The following is a 15,178-nucleotide window of genomic DNA, read 5'->3' on the forward strand; positions in this document are numbered from 1 at the left end:
CTTAATAGTTCAATAATTTTACTCAAGTTTAAATTAAATTAATTGCGTAGATAATCTGTATTCAACTAACTACTGTTTTTTATTTTGTCCTCTCTTTAGGGGACGGTTAAGCTTTTTCGATAAAGCGGGTGACCTGAGGGAGTATTTCTCAATTGATTGGCAAGCGAGTATTTCTTGCATTAAAATCAGCAAAATATTCGGAAAAATGATTTTATTTTTAATATTATCCGAAGAAAAGGAGAGGGAGGGCGGGGAAGTTGCGTAGGCTGACGGCAGCGCCTGCCACGTGTGAGCGCTTCTTCGCCACAAGTATCCGCCCGCCGGAACCATCCGCCACTTCCACCCCCATTCATTCCTCTCCTCATAACAAAATTAAAAAAGATAAAAAGGAAAAAAGAAATCCCCGTCCGACGTGGCACCTCCTCTTCCCTCTCCTCGCCCCTTCCCTTCCCTCCCTCGCCCCCCGGCCCCCCCGCCCCACCCCGCCTTTAGCTTCCTCGCTCGTTGCTTCACCATCCTTTCCATTCTATTATTGTTGTTACCTCCTCCTCGTCTTTCGCGAACTTCTTCTTGATTAGGATTGGTTCCTCGGAAGAAGGATTCGCGGCAGATTCATGGCTTTGGAGTTCGTTTGTTAGGTTTCTTGGAGATTCAATACGAGATCGGAGAAGGTGCTTAACCGAGAGCAATTCTTGCCGATATGGAGAGTCAGGTACATACTCTCGTCCTTTCTCTGTTGCTTCTCCCCTTCTTTTTTCCTTTTCCTTTTCCGAGTTTAGACTAACTCCGGGTGTAAGGAAGCACGTTTTGGGGGTCTAATTTGTCCTTCTTTTTGTGATTTAAGACTAATCCGATGGAAAAAAAAACATTATTTGGAGTCTAATTTGTAGTTTTTGCCCCACTTTTTTTTCCCCATGTTGTTGATGTTTCTTGTTCTGGTTGAAGATTTTGATGCAAGATGAAGCTGTGACGAAGAATTGCTGAGAATAGGGTTGATTTCTTCTGTCTACGGATTTGATGGAATCAAGGGGAAGGAAGGGCAGTCTAGAACTGGGGATTAACCTCTGATAGCCGTATACTCCTTTGCTGTCCGTGAAGAACATAGTTAAAGAGTTCAGAAACTTGATAGTCCTTGCGAGTTTAAAATCAGGCAACAAGTCTTACTTTGGTATCAAGATACCGGTGCCACTGAGTGCGATTAGATGAATTGGAGCTTTATTGACTCTATCTTGATGAATGTTCAGGGTATGTCCAATAAATAAATAAATTAATTAATAATTAAAATTTGAGTTTGGAAAATGTAAGGAGTTATGACCGTTCTGGAAATTGTATTAAGCAATTTTATGTTGTTGTATCTACGAAGCACAACATCTTTTTTTTTTTTTTCCCCCTTCTTTTTCTGCATCCAAGTGTGTGTCTTGTTTTTGTCCTTTACCCATCAGTTATCCAAGTGACGGTGGTGGTGGTGGTATGTGTTTAAATGTTAAGCATGCCATTCTTGATTTTATGATGTGAGAGTAGTGGTTAAATAGAAGAATTTGCTCAGCTGGTCATGTTAATTAATATCCATTGATTAATATACTTATTTGGGGGATTTGAAAAACCAGGAGCAACGAGGAAGCACGAGTTTACACCCTGCTTCCAGTCCCTACCATAAAATGCATGTGGATGTGAAAATATCAACTACGAGCATTCCTCAGACCAAGGAGATTGAGACATCCGGGGAGGAACAAGCTCCCAGGGTATCTATCTTCTATAATCATCCATGCATACTACTAATGGTTTCCTTCTTTCTACAGATGTTTGACCGGCTCATTCTGGTTTAAAATATATATATTTTTTTTAATTAGATAAGAAAACCTTACACGATAACGAAGCAGCGGGAGAGGTGGACAGAGGAGGAGCACAGGAGGTTTCTGGAAGCTTTACAGTTGTATGGGCGTGCCTGGCGCCGTATAGAAGGTAAATTGTGATACCCTTTTGTTGCATTTGGTTTTTCCATTGAGAAGGTAAATATCATGATGCTCTGTTTTTGGGACCATCGTCTCAACCTGTATCTCCTCTTTGACTCGGGAGTTTAACTTGCAGAACACATAGGTACAAAGACGGCTGTGCAGATCAGGAGTCATGCTCAAAAGTTCTTCTCTAAGGTTTATGATTCTTTCCTTTCATTAGCTATTTCTCGAAAGTGGTCGTCTCACTCGATGAAGTCGAATCATTCATGGAGAAGAGCACCGATGGCTTTTTCTTCTTTTTGACTTGCGGCTCAGTGTGTTACAATTATAGGTGGTTCGTGAGTCTGGCAGCGGTGACAGCACAGGCACATTGAAGGCCATCGAGATTCCTCCGCCTCGACCAAAGAGGAAACCTGTCCACCCGTATCCACGCAAATTGGGCAACTTGTTAAACAAGGGGACTCCTGCCCTGAAACAACTTCAAAGGCCTCCTCTGCAGATTTCTGCAATTTGTGAGCATGAGAATAGATCACCGACATCTGTTTTATCAGCTGTTGGATCGGAAACCTTGGAATCCACGCTTTCGAACGGCCAAATGGGTTGCTCCTCTCCGGTTACATCTGCTGCCGGATCAAATGACCAGGACGATGGAGGACAATCACTAACCATGATGGTTGAAGCTGATATCAAACTTCCACGTTCTGGTCCCGCATTATGTGGGTTAACTGTGCAAGACCAGCCTCGGATGGTAACTCACTCTCAAATAAGTATCAAAGTTACTCCAAATTGTTTCGAACCTTAGTTTTTCTTAACTGAGCTTCTGATAAAACATTTCAGGAGATAGATCAATGCGGTCATCATGCGCACGCCTTAGATGAAGCTCGGATACCAACTCTCAAGCTCTTCGGAAAAATGGTAGTGGTGACTGATCCAAATATGTCATCTGCTCCTCCTACTGCTGGGGATTTGGCACAGCCTAACCTAATATCATCGGTCGGCATCGAAGGTGACCAAGAGAAAAAGGCCGAGTGCTTGCCAAGTACTCGGGGAGTTTCTCCTGGGGATTTGACTGCAAGTGCAGGGAATACTTACTCTGGTCTTGTACCCCCATTACTCTATTTTTTCCCGTTATTTGGACATGACTCTACAGAGCCTGCGTTCCGCCCTCCGAGCTGGTGGGCTACGCGTGGCAACCTGCCCATTCCGCTAGTCCACTCTCTACCAGAGTGTCCTCAGCAATTCAATCAAGAGATGCAGAGGGAAGGTTCTTGGACAGGTTCTAACACAGCGTGTATCAGTGGAACAAGCCCAAGCAACCAGAACGCTGCCGGGGTGGGCTCGAGGAAAGAAGCGAACTCGGCAGAGAAGGGAACAATGCCTCTTTTGAGGCAACAGTTAAGCAGCGTCCAGGCTTCCACTAGTGGGACTGTGGGCTCTGCAAGGGGTTTTGCCCCATACAAAAGATGTACGGTCGAAAGTGAAGTGCAGCATGCTGTTGCCGATCCCGATGATGGTGGAAGCCAGGCGATAAGATTGTGTTTGTAACAGTCACTGCCTGCTCACTCGTTGAACTTTGTTTGTGGAGATGGTTCTGTACAGCAAATTACGAGTACAGTTGGAGAAGCATCGGTTAGATCTACCATCTGTCTCCTGTTGTATTGCAGATCGGATCTGATTCATTAATCCTGCATCAGTTTACATTTTGATTCCAGCAACATTTTTTCTTGCTATTGTTCTTCATCATTTTGTTTGTGTCCACCATTTTCTGCATCTTAGATAGACGATCAACGTAAAATGTGTTTGGATCTGCAAAGAATGCTGCTATTCCTGTTGCTGCGTTATAACGTGGTTGATAAAAATGTCTACATAGAATCATCCACGCAGCATTTTCAAGTTTCTTTGCTATCAAACGCTTCATTATACTTTTGAACGCGCCCCCCCTTCCCCCCGCCTTCTCCCTTAAATACTTTTTTTATTTGTTCTACTGTGTTTTGCTATTCCTAAAATTAACTTTAAATTATTTTACGTTTTTGCTGCAAATAAATGCATTTCTACGAAGAAACATTAACTTTAACATAGAGTACATGTGTCGGCAGATTTTTTTTTTGTTTTTTGGAAAGATATGAAACTTATAAGACTAGCAAAACTATTGAGTCTTGAAGAATAAGTGGAGGAAATGAGGCATTCGAAATCCCCTCTCCCCCCACCCCCCTCCATCAAAGATCTAACATCACTAAGCTATTTTGAGTATGGAGCTCATATTCATATCTTTTGATTTTTTTTTTTCGCTTAAAAAATATACATTCAAAATTTACTTAAAAAAATGAATGTACATAACATCAACAAAAAAAAGTTGCTACCCTAATATCTAGTCATACTATAGATTTTATATAGTATTAATAAATACTTGGTTTAAAGTACTTATTTCTTACTATAAATATTCAAAATTTACTTGGTTTATATAGTATTATAAATATTTTATTTATAATTAATAAACTATCACAATCATGGATCGACCCTTCAGTACTCGTTGGTTTGTATTGAAGTGAATTCTATGATATCACATTGGTTTGCACCGAAGTGAATTCCATGATACCACGAAAGAACTCTTAATCATGAAATTATCCTTTGAAAATATTTATCATTTTATCTTCATGCCTGATGTTGATTGGATAGATAATAGTAACAATAAAACTTTAATATCGACTTATATTATCTTTTTTAAGCAAACATTATCATTTAGAGCTTCAAGAAAGAAATAAAATAATATTGTAAAATCTATCATAAAAGCTAATTCATGAACTTAGTGCCACCTCTAAATCTATTCCGTAATATATTATGACAATATCGGTATAACCTACTTATGCTCTAATCCAAAGTTTCTTCTTGTATAAAATATATTATCATCGATTTCGATTAAAATTATGATCTTGAACTAGTCAAAGGGATAAATTCGTCTAGAAAATGACTTACCTAAAAGAATAAGATATTATATCAAAATAGAACTATCCAATTTCCATTAATAAGATAGTTGTCCTTTGTTTGCAGTATGTTCTAAACCCAAACAAAAATTATAGAAGGAATCACCTAACCATCAAATGTCGCCCTGTGTTAAATGGTCCCTGCAATTTATTTAAGTGATTAAGGAATGAAGACCTGTATAGTGCTAGTCTATCTAAAACATTCATCATATCAGAATACTTTATAGTTGACCGTGTGCATGACAATACTTTTTCTCCCAATTAAAGCATAAACGCATCTTTGTTGGTCAATCATAACCTATTATTCTGCCCAACAAAATTTGCTCATTAGAAACTATGGTGATTGTAGCAACTGTTTCTCTTGTTTGTTCAAAAATGATGATTCTTGGAATGACATTTACATATGTTAGGGCTGGCATCAGCCTGTTCGTAGGATTGTCATTTCCGCTGGTGCAATTGTAATTATATGATAATAATCACGTATGCCTATCGTTTAATATAAGACACTTCTAGTTGGTTAATTATGCATGTAGATGGGAAAGCATCTTGAAAATTATTATCATTCTTCATAGTTTTGGCAAGATATGTTTATTTTTAGCTTTTGTTTGAAAAATATATGAAATATGTAACAGATTTACAAAGTTGGCTACATTATCTATTATGATTTTTTTGGTCTATGATCTTATTTTGTGATTATTCTTTTGTGTCAGGGTAAACGTTTTTTTTTTTAAATCTTTCTCATACAGCATCTTAATTTTAAGAATATTTTACAGAACCTCAACTTTTCAAAATAACAAAAGTAACATCCAATAATTTTTTAGTCTTTTTTTCTTAAAAGTTACATCTTCTCTTTCCACCTTTTTAATGAACTAACTCATACAATTAAATCAATTCAAATAATCTAAACCTTAGACCGGTTCAAAAAATATATATTAAATAAATTACTTAAATATATTAATTTATATTATTTAAAAATAAAAATAAATAAAATATATTAATTTATAAAATAATAAAAATATATTAATAAATTTTAAAATAATTTTATCAACTTTAAAGTAAAGAATAATGTAATAAAATATTTATATATTTTAAAAATAAAAAATAAAATATTTTTAAAAATATGATAGTTGATTTGAAAGGTCTATATTATTAAATCTCGGATTTTGATGATGAAATCAATTAATGAATTAATGATCTAATCTATATGTTGAGAATGAGGATATATGACTAACTATAATCGTGAAAAGGCAAAACAATTAAAGAAGAATCGAATGTTAGGCCAGAGTCAAAGATCGGGCATCGGGCCGGAAGAATCAAGGGATATGTCGAAGGTTCGGACGATGCATCGGAAGCTCATCGAGAGTTCGTTGGAAGATCACCGAGAGTGTGTCGAAAGTTTCACCGAGAATTCCGATGAATAATTGACGTGCTAGAAAACTAGGATTGCTTGCATTATAATTGTTTAGCCTTAATTATTGTAGTTATGGTTTTAATTGGAGTTAGTTTTGGGAGAAATCTTACTAACTCAATTAGGGGCCAACTGGATGTGAATTAGAGCTGATTTGGGTCGGATGGATGGCTCATTCAGTGACCTAATGCCATGTCAAGCGGTGGCACCGCCAGAGCTAGTAGTTAAACCGCTTGAGGCTCAGCCTTCTAGGGAGTCTAGGCGGTGGAACCGTCGGCAGTTAATGCTGCCAGGTGGCGGTACCGCTAGAGTCCAACATCTGAGATTCTATCAAGCGATAATATCGTCGGACTAGGTGATGGTACCACCTAGTGTCAGAGAGTAATGGCGGTGGTACCGCCCAGTACTACTGGTGGTATCGTTAGTATCCGGAGAACCTAAAATGAGACATTTTTCTACTTCATTTTTGAAGCTATTTGAGGTCTATAAATACCCCTCTCATCCTTGCTCAATGTATAGAACATCTTGAATGAAAATTAGTGTAAAACACTATTATAGTTCCTAAAAGTTCCCTTTCTCTAGCTCTAATTTTTTAATTCAATTTGAGAGAAGGGTGAGTGAATTGTAAAGGTTGTCTCATAAATTTATGAAAACAAAAAAAAGGTTGTAAAAGGGTAGTTGGTCTTCACTCATTGAAAGAAAATCATTAGTGGACACCGATGGCTTCATACCTTTGTAATTATTGATGATTATAATAGATACACTTAGACATGGCACACAAAAGTAATTATTTTAAGTATTTTTTAAAATTTTATAAATTTATTCAAAATAAAAAAAGCTTTATAATTAAATCTATATGCAGTGGTCACAGTGGTGAGTTTCAAAACTATGATTTCCAAATTTTTTGTGAATCAAATGAGTACAATCATAATTTCTCTACTATAAGAAATCTACAACAAAATGGAGTAGTTGAAAGAAAAAATAAGAGCTTATAAGAAATGGTAAGAACCATATTAAATGAACATAACCTATCCAAATATTTTTGGGCTGAAGTCATTAACACAACATGCTATGTCATGAAGAGGGTTCTAATAAGACAATTACTTTCCAAAATTCCTTATGAATTATATAATAATAAAAAACCTAATATTTCATATTTTAAAGTTTTCGGTTGTAAATATTTTATTTTAAACTAAAAAGATGCCTTAGGAAAATTTGATGCAAAATACGATGAAGGTATTTTTCTTGGATATTTTTCTACTTCTAAAGTATTTTATGTATTTAATAAAATAATTTTAGTTAAAGAAGAATCTATTTATGTTATTTTCAATGAGGTTTTCGAATTTAAGAAAAATAATTTTGATGATGATTTTGATTTTGATGCTTTAAATTTGATTGAAACCTCTCCTCCCACTAGCAAGTTGGATGCATCTTCTTCCAAAAAATACTTACCTAGGGATTGGAAGTATGTAGATACTCATCCTAAAGAGCTAATCATTGGAGGCATCAAAATGTGTTCAAACTCGTTCTTCTCTTAAAAAGTTTTGTGCAAATGTGACCTTTTTATCTTAAATTGAACCTAAATGTATTGACGAGACCCTGAAATATGATTCATGAGTTATTGCAATGCATGAGGAATTAAATCAATTTGAGAGAAATGAGGTGTGGAAGCTTGTTCCTAGGCCTAGTGATCATTTTGTAATTGGTACTAAATGGGTCTTTAAAAACAAGCAAGATGAACTTGGTATCGTGGTTAGAAACAAGGCTAGATTAGTGGCCAAAGGTTTCAACCAAGAAGAAGGTATAGATTATAAAGAAACCTTCGCTCTTGTGGCTAGACTTGAAGCCATAAGGATTCTCCTTGCCTATGCTAGTTATAATAATTTTAAGTTATTTCAAATGGATGTTAAAAGTGTGTTTTAATAACCTTATTTTTGAAAAAGTTTATGTTGAACAACCTCCCGGATTTGAGAATGCTAACTTTTCAAATCATGTGTTTAAGTTGACTAAGGTTCTCTATGGATTAAAACAAGCCCCTAGGGCTTGGTATGAGAGGCTTAGTTATTTCCTTATTCAAAATAATTTTATGAAAGACAAGGTCAATACTATATTGTTTATTAAATATTTTAAAAATAATTTTCTCATTGTCCAAATTTATGTTGATGATATTATTTTTTATTCTTCAAGTAAATCTTTGTATGAATCATTTGCTAAAAGTTTGAGTTAAGAGTTTGAAAGGAGCATAATGGGCGAATTAACTTTTTTTTAGGATTGCAAATTAAACAACTAAGCGATGAAATTTTTATCAGTTAGACTATGTATGCTTTAGATCTATTGAAACAATTTAATATGGATAGTGCTAAAGCTATTAATACACCAATGAGCACTTCTACAAAACTAGATATTAATACTAATGAAGAATATTTTGATCAAAAGACTTATAGGGGTATGATAGGTAGTTTATTATACCTCACAGCAACTAGACCTGATATCATGTTTAGTGTTGGACTATGCACTAGATTTCAATCTAGTTCCAAGCAATCTCACTTAAAAGTTATTAAAAGGATTTTTAGATATCTAAAAGGAACTTATAATCTAGGACTATGGTATCTAAATTCTAAAAACTTTGAGTTGCTTACTTATGTCGATGCTGATTTGCTGGTTGTCAAATAGATAGAAAAAGCACATCAGGAATATGTCATCTCTTAGGTCATGCACTTGTCTCTTGATCTTTTAAGAAATAAAACTCGGTTGTATTATCTACAACCGAAGTTGAGTATATAGCAGCAGGTGCATGTTGTGCATGAGTTATATAGATGAAAAACACTTTAGAAGATTATGAAATTTATTTAAAAAATATTCCTCTAAAATGTGATAACACTAGTGCAATATGTTTAACCAAGAATCTCATTAAACACTCTCGAACTAAACATATTGATATTAGACATCATTTATTAGAGATCATGCTAATAATCATGACATATCTTTAGAATTTATTGATACAAAGCATCAATTAGTTGATATCTTTACAAAACCATTGAATAAGAAATAATTTGATTTTATTATAAGAGAATTAGGTATGTTAAATCTTCCGAATGCATGAGTTCCTCTTATATATTTTTTGAATATTTTGATTTTTCATAACTTAAGTTTTCTTTTTAAATTGAGATCGTTTCCTTTCTCGTGAGTTCCTTTCTCATGATATTTACAAAAGAAAATATTCGATTCATGGGCTTCTTTAATGACTTGATCTTTTATGATAAATCCTTTCTCTTTATAAAAGTAAAAGCTTGATTCAATGAAACTTATTTTTTTTATGGATTTGATTTGGTTCAAATCCTTTCATAGACTTGGTTCTTGATTTTTCTTGTGATGAATGAATTCCTCTTTTATTCTTTTTCCTCTCTTATTCTTATTTTTATGATAAAAGGAAGAAAGAAACTTACACATCTCAAGAAAAACTAAAAAGTGCTTGCACATCTAAAGCAAAAATGCTAGCTCACCCCACATCTAAAGCAAAAATGCTAGCTTGTCCATTTCAAAAAGCAAAAGGAGTTATCTTGCAAAGTTTTTACTTAACTTCTCATTTCATAAATTTGCTAGCTTGCATAAATTAGTATAAAACTTACTTGAATAGCTTAAAATACTTGTATAAATTATTGAATGAGTCTCCTTTTTTGTGATGACAAAGGGGGAGAAATTGTAAATGAATGGTATTATGACCAAAATGATGTTAATTTTGGTATTATGAATGCTTCAGCATAATGTATGTTATGTCCAAAATGATGTTAATTTTGGTATGTGATGATGAAATGTAATATTTTGAAATTGTGCATGTTTTAGTTTGAAACTATAATGATGTACAAACATATGAAATTTTGATTTGATATATTGCATTCGATCGTCGTGATTGCAATTATTTCACTTGAATTCAAAGGTCATGATTCATTTTGAATTCAAGTTTGCTTATCTCAATATGACATATAGATAGGGGGAGTTAAAGATAACTTCGTCATCAATTAGTTGTCATCATAAAAAAGGGAGAGATTGTTGAATCTCAAATTTTGATGATGAAATCAATTGATAAATTATTGATCAAATCTATATGTTGAAAAGAGTGTTGTAGGATTAACTACGTTAATAAATAAGGCATAAAGTAGATGTTGGGCCGGAGTCAAAGATCGGACGGTATGTCGAAGATTCGTATGATGTGTCGGAAGCTCACCGAGAGTTCATCGGGAGCTCGTCGAGAGTTCATCAGGAGTTTGCTGAGAGTTCATTGGGAGGTCACCAAAAGCTTACCGAGAGTTCACCGGAAGTTCATCGAGACTTCACCGAAAGAACAATTAACATATCGGACAAAGATTGCTTAGTTAATGCCTTAATTGTCATACTTAAAACTTAGATTTAGTTAGGATTGGGAGGTAATCCCACTTAGTTAGGGGCCAACTGGGCCCAAAACACGACTGAGTTGGTCTAGATGGATGGCCCACTCGACCACTTGGAACCATGCCAGGCTACGGTATCGCTTAGGGTGGGCGGTGGAATCGCTTAAGGCTCAGCCTCCTAGGTGGTCTGGGTGGTGATACTACCCAGACTGGGCGATAGTACCATCGGTAGTTAATACTACCAAACGGTGATACCACTGTGTCAGGTGGTGGTAACACTAGAGCCTAGTCTCCGAAGCTCTATCAGGCGGTAGTACCGCCAGACTAGGCAATGGTATCACCCAGTATCAGAGTGTCAGGTGGTGGTACCACCCAGTACTAGTAGTGGTACCGTCAGTATCCCGAAAACTCGGGATGAGACACTTTTTGACTCCAATTTTGAAGCCATTGGGGCCTATAAATATCTCACTCTTTTCTGCATGAGAAATAAATAAAATCTTGAAGTGTTGGAGTGTGAAAGTGTTCTCCTCCTCCCTTTCTAAGTCTTGTGATCATTTAAGCAAGGTGTGAGGTTTGTAAGGGTTACCTCCTAAACCCAAAAAAGGAGAAAAGTGTTGTAAAAAGGTGGTTGGTCATCGCCTATTGAAGAAAGACCATTAGCGGATGCTGGTAACCTCGATAGAGGAGGAATCGAAAGTGGACGTAGGTCATAATAACAGAACCACTATAAATCCAGTGTGTTCTTTCCTTACTACTTACTTTCATTACTTAGCTACACTCTACATTGTTCATTTACTTCAAGTCTGTTGAATCTCATATTTTGATGATGAAACCACTTGATATATGTTTATGATTTAATCTGCATTTTGAGTGACGCAGGATGCTTCGATCAGGATGAGACAATTAAAGTAGGAAAATCATGTTGTGCTAGAGGAACATGTCAGAAGATTAGACGTCGGGCCGGTGGATCGGTCGACGTATCGACAAAAGGCTTCGGGCCGTGAACTCGGGCATCGGGCCAAGAAGAGCGGGTATTGTGCCAAGGATATCAGAGTTACGGAGTCAACTGGCCGATTGGGCAATAGGCTGCAGAAGAGGACGATGTGCCGAAGAATCGGACGAAGCGTCGAGGGACCAATGACATGCCGGACAACTTGGTTAATTGCTTAGGATTAATTATCTCAATCGAAGTTTTGTTTTAAGTGTGCAGGATTAACTATGATGGAAGAAAGATATGCAGCAGGAGTTGCGCCGGAGTGAAGACAATGATCACGTTGGGAGTTCGAGAGTTCGACGGAAGTTCGGACAATCGTCGGAGGTTCTGCGGGAACAAATCCGAGAAGTCCATGAGCTTGCCAAAGAAGCTCGTTGGAACTCGCCAAGTGGATCGTCGCAAGTCCAGGAGTTTGCTGGAAGTCCGCAGGAGCATCACCGAGGGTTCATCGGATGATCGACGGAAGTTCGCCGGAAGCTCGCCGGAAGAAGCGATTGACGCACCGGAGCAAGTTGCAATAAATGTCTTAGGAAAAATCGTAGTTAGTATAATGATTAAGTTGGAAATGGGAGGTGATCCCATTAACTTAATCTTGGGGCAATTGGGCCCTTGAAAAACCCAAATTGGGCCAAATGGATCAACCCATTCGGACCCTGATTTCTGGCGGGAGGTGCAACTGCCCAAGACAGGAGGTAGCACCGCCTGGGCTAAGTCTCCGAGCGAGACTGGGCAGTGCAACCGCCCCAGCCAGGAGGTGGCACTGCCTGGGCTCAGTCTCCGAGCGAGACTGGGCGGTGCAACCTCCCCTAACAGGAGGTGGCACCGCTTGGGCTCGGTCTCCGAGCACTGGCTGAGCCGTGCAACCGCCTCAGTTAGGAGGTTGCACCGCCTGAGCTCGGTCTTTGAGCTATGGCAGGAGGTGCAACCACCCCTGATAGGAGGTGGCACCGCCTAGAGGCTCAGTCTTCGAGCTCTGCTAGGCGATGCAACCGCTCCAGTCAGGAGGTGCAACCACCTGATCCCGGAATTCCGGGAATTGACAGTTTTGAGCTCCAAATTTGAACTGGGTTGGGACCTATAAATACCCCACCCATTCAGCACTGAAAAAACACAGAACACACATCGAAATCTTGATCTTGTTATGTGATTTTTAGAGCTCAAAATTGTTGTAAAGGCCAAAAGTTCTTCTCCCTCTTTTCTTCTAAGTTCTGAGCTGTAAAGAGAGGAGAGAAAATTCTGTAAGGGTTGTCTCCTAAGCCCGTCAAAAGGAGTGAAACTATAAAAGGGTGGTTGACCTTCGCCTATTGAAGGAAGGCCTCTAGTTGACGTTGGTGACCTCGTCGGTGGAGGAAGCCAAAAGTGGAGTATGTCAAGATTGACCGAACCACTCTAAATCTCGGTTTGCATTTACTTTGAGCGTATTATCATTACTGCAAACCTCCTCTAAAGCTTACTGCTTTTTGCACATATACGATCGGGTTTCAAGCTTTGCACTTTCCGAATCAGCGTTTAGACGTAAATATATTTTTTCGTACGATCATCATATTTCAGTTTGCGTTTACGTTTTGATTTCTATTATAACTGCAAACTGCCATTATATCCTTGCTTAACCTGCATCTCGCCTAATCAAGTGATTTACGAATCAGCATTTAGACGTAAATCAGTTTCTTCGTACGAACGTCGTATTTCAGTTTGCGCTTATATTCTGGTTTTCATCATAACTGCAAACTGCCTTCATAGATTGACTTTAATGTCATCTCGCTTGATTTTAAGTTAAAGTAATCTTAGAATCGGCTTTCACACCGAAATTATTTTTATCGTTCGAACGTTTTCTTATCATCGAAAGATTTCCGCTGCACTAATTCACCCCCCCCCCCCCCCCTCTTAGTGCTCTTGATCCTAACAATTGGTATTAGAGCCCGGTTTTTCTCATTTCGGATTTACACCCGAGAGAAATGGCTCTTCATGGCTTTCAAGAGGGCTTATCGGTTTTTCGTCTACCGTTGTTTAACGGATTGGACTACACTTATTGGAAAACTCGAATGAGAGTTTTCTTGATTTCTATGAATTTGGATTTATGGAATATCGTTGAAAACGATTTTCAACTTCCCTCTAAACCGATGAACGAATGGTCGGATTTGGAGAAGAAGTATTTTTCTTTAAACGCAAAGGCTATGAATGCCTTATTTTGCGCTTTGGACAAAAATGAGTTCAATCGGATTTCTATGTGCGAAACGGCTTTTGACATTTGGCGAGCACTTGAAATCACGCACGAGGGAACTAGTAGAGTCAAAGACTCGAAAGTTAACCACTTTCAATGATGAGGTAATCGAAATCCCCTAATTTATTTTGAAATTACTTAATGCTTTCATGATGTATTTCTTTTTTAGTTTAGAATTAATGTTTAAAAAAATATTATGATCATGCTAGTAATTTCGAAATGATAATATTGCATATTTTATGATAAACAAACAAAATGATTTTGATTGAAAATATAAAATCATGGTTAAGAAGTAATAATGTGTATGATGTTGATGTCCATTGTTATTTCTCGATTTTGAGTATATTAAATCATGTTTAATTTGAAGTTATGATATTTTTGAAATTATGTATGATGATTCTTGATAATTATGGATTATCGATTTTCACGATAATAACAGTGGCTTTAAAAACTGATGCATGTTTGACATAAATGAAATAGGCATGGTTATATGAAATAGTGTAAGTGTCATGCTTGACGATTGTATACTCAATTATGCATAATGATGTAATAAAAACACTAAATGTTTGGATACCATGATTTATGATTTTATGCATGAGATTTTAAAGTTATACATGATGATTTTTGTGACTTATTGGTCTTGATGGTTTTATGATGAAATTCATTTTACGATCCTAAACGTTGATGCATGTTTTCATTTGACATAAATGAAAAGGCATGCTTACATGAAATCGATCACTTAAGATGAAACACTTAAAAAAGGGGAAAAAATATATTATCAATGAAATCATGAATCTATTTATGTTATAAATTTTGTGAGCCATAAAAATGATTTTGATGATTTAAATTTGAAATGAGTTTTATCAAAATCATGATCATGATTTGTCAAATTGAATGAATTGAAAATGAATGATGATTTTTCTCTTGAATGATTGTGACCTGTATTCCTTGTATTCATGATATGATTTTTATGCAATTCTTTGTATTCATGAAAGGTTTATCTCATCACCCAATTATTTTCTTCTTGATATTCCTTATGTGATAATATGAATACATCAAATATTCATTAATTTATTTTGATGTATACAAATGAAAAGTTATGATCATGTATGGTAGGATATAATTTAACAAAATTGATACATCATGATATGAAACATCTGTGATTTGCAATGATGCACGCAATACTTGAGCTTCTTAATTATGATGTGATGTATTGCATATGATGTGAATC

The 15,178-nt window shown here is 36.5% G+C and overlaps 1 protein-coding gene across 2 annotated transcripts; it reads left to right on the forward strand.

Moving 5' to 3' along the window:
* Positions 1-364: 364 nt before the first annotated feature.
* Positions 365-3,698, forward strand: LOC135631236 (protein REVEILLE 1-like). 2 transcript variants are annotated; one of them, XM_065138729.1, is made up of 6 exons: positions 367-712; positions 1,608-1,742; positions 1,851-1,962; positions 2,089-2,150; positions 2,287-2,703; positions 2,793-3,698. In XM_065138729.1, exons 1-6 carry the CDS (start codon positions 701-703, stop codon positions 3,498-3,500), a joined length of 1,446 nt encoding a protein of 481 aa, XP_064994801.1. In that variant the 5' UTR covers positions 367-700; the 3' UTR covers positions 3,501-3,698. The 2 variants fall into 2 exon arrangements, with proteins under 2 accessions (XP_064994802.1, XP_064994801.1); XM_065138730.1 differs by lacking the exon at positions 1,608-1,742 and having other exon boundaries at positions 365-712.
* The last annotated feature ends 11,480 nt before the right edge of the window (positions 3,699-15,178 follow it).

This window comes from Musa acuminata, chromosome BXJ3-2, assembly GCF_036884655.1.
Source record: "Musa acuminata AAA Group cultivar baxijiao chromosome BXJ3-2, Cavendish_Baxijiao_AAA, whole genome shotgun sequence".
NCBI classification, from domain to species: domain Eukaryota; kingdom Viridiplantae; phylum Streptophyta; class Magnoliopsida; order Zingiberales; family Musaceae; genus Musa; species Musa acuminata.

Bases quoted from the DNA above. Each gene is read 5' to 3' on its own strand.
- LOC135631236 (XM_065138729.1), top strand. The intron at 2,151-2,286 runs GTTTATGATTCT...TTACAATTATAG, and splicing joins CTCAAAAGTTCTTCTCTAAG to GTGGTTCGTGAGTCTGGCAG. The intron at 2,704-2,792 runs GTAACTCACTCT...AAAACATTTCAG, and splicing joins TGCAAGACCAGCCTCGGATG to GAGATAGATCAATGCGGTCA.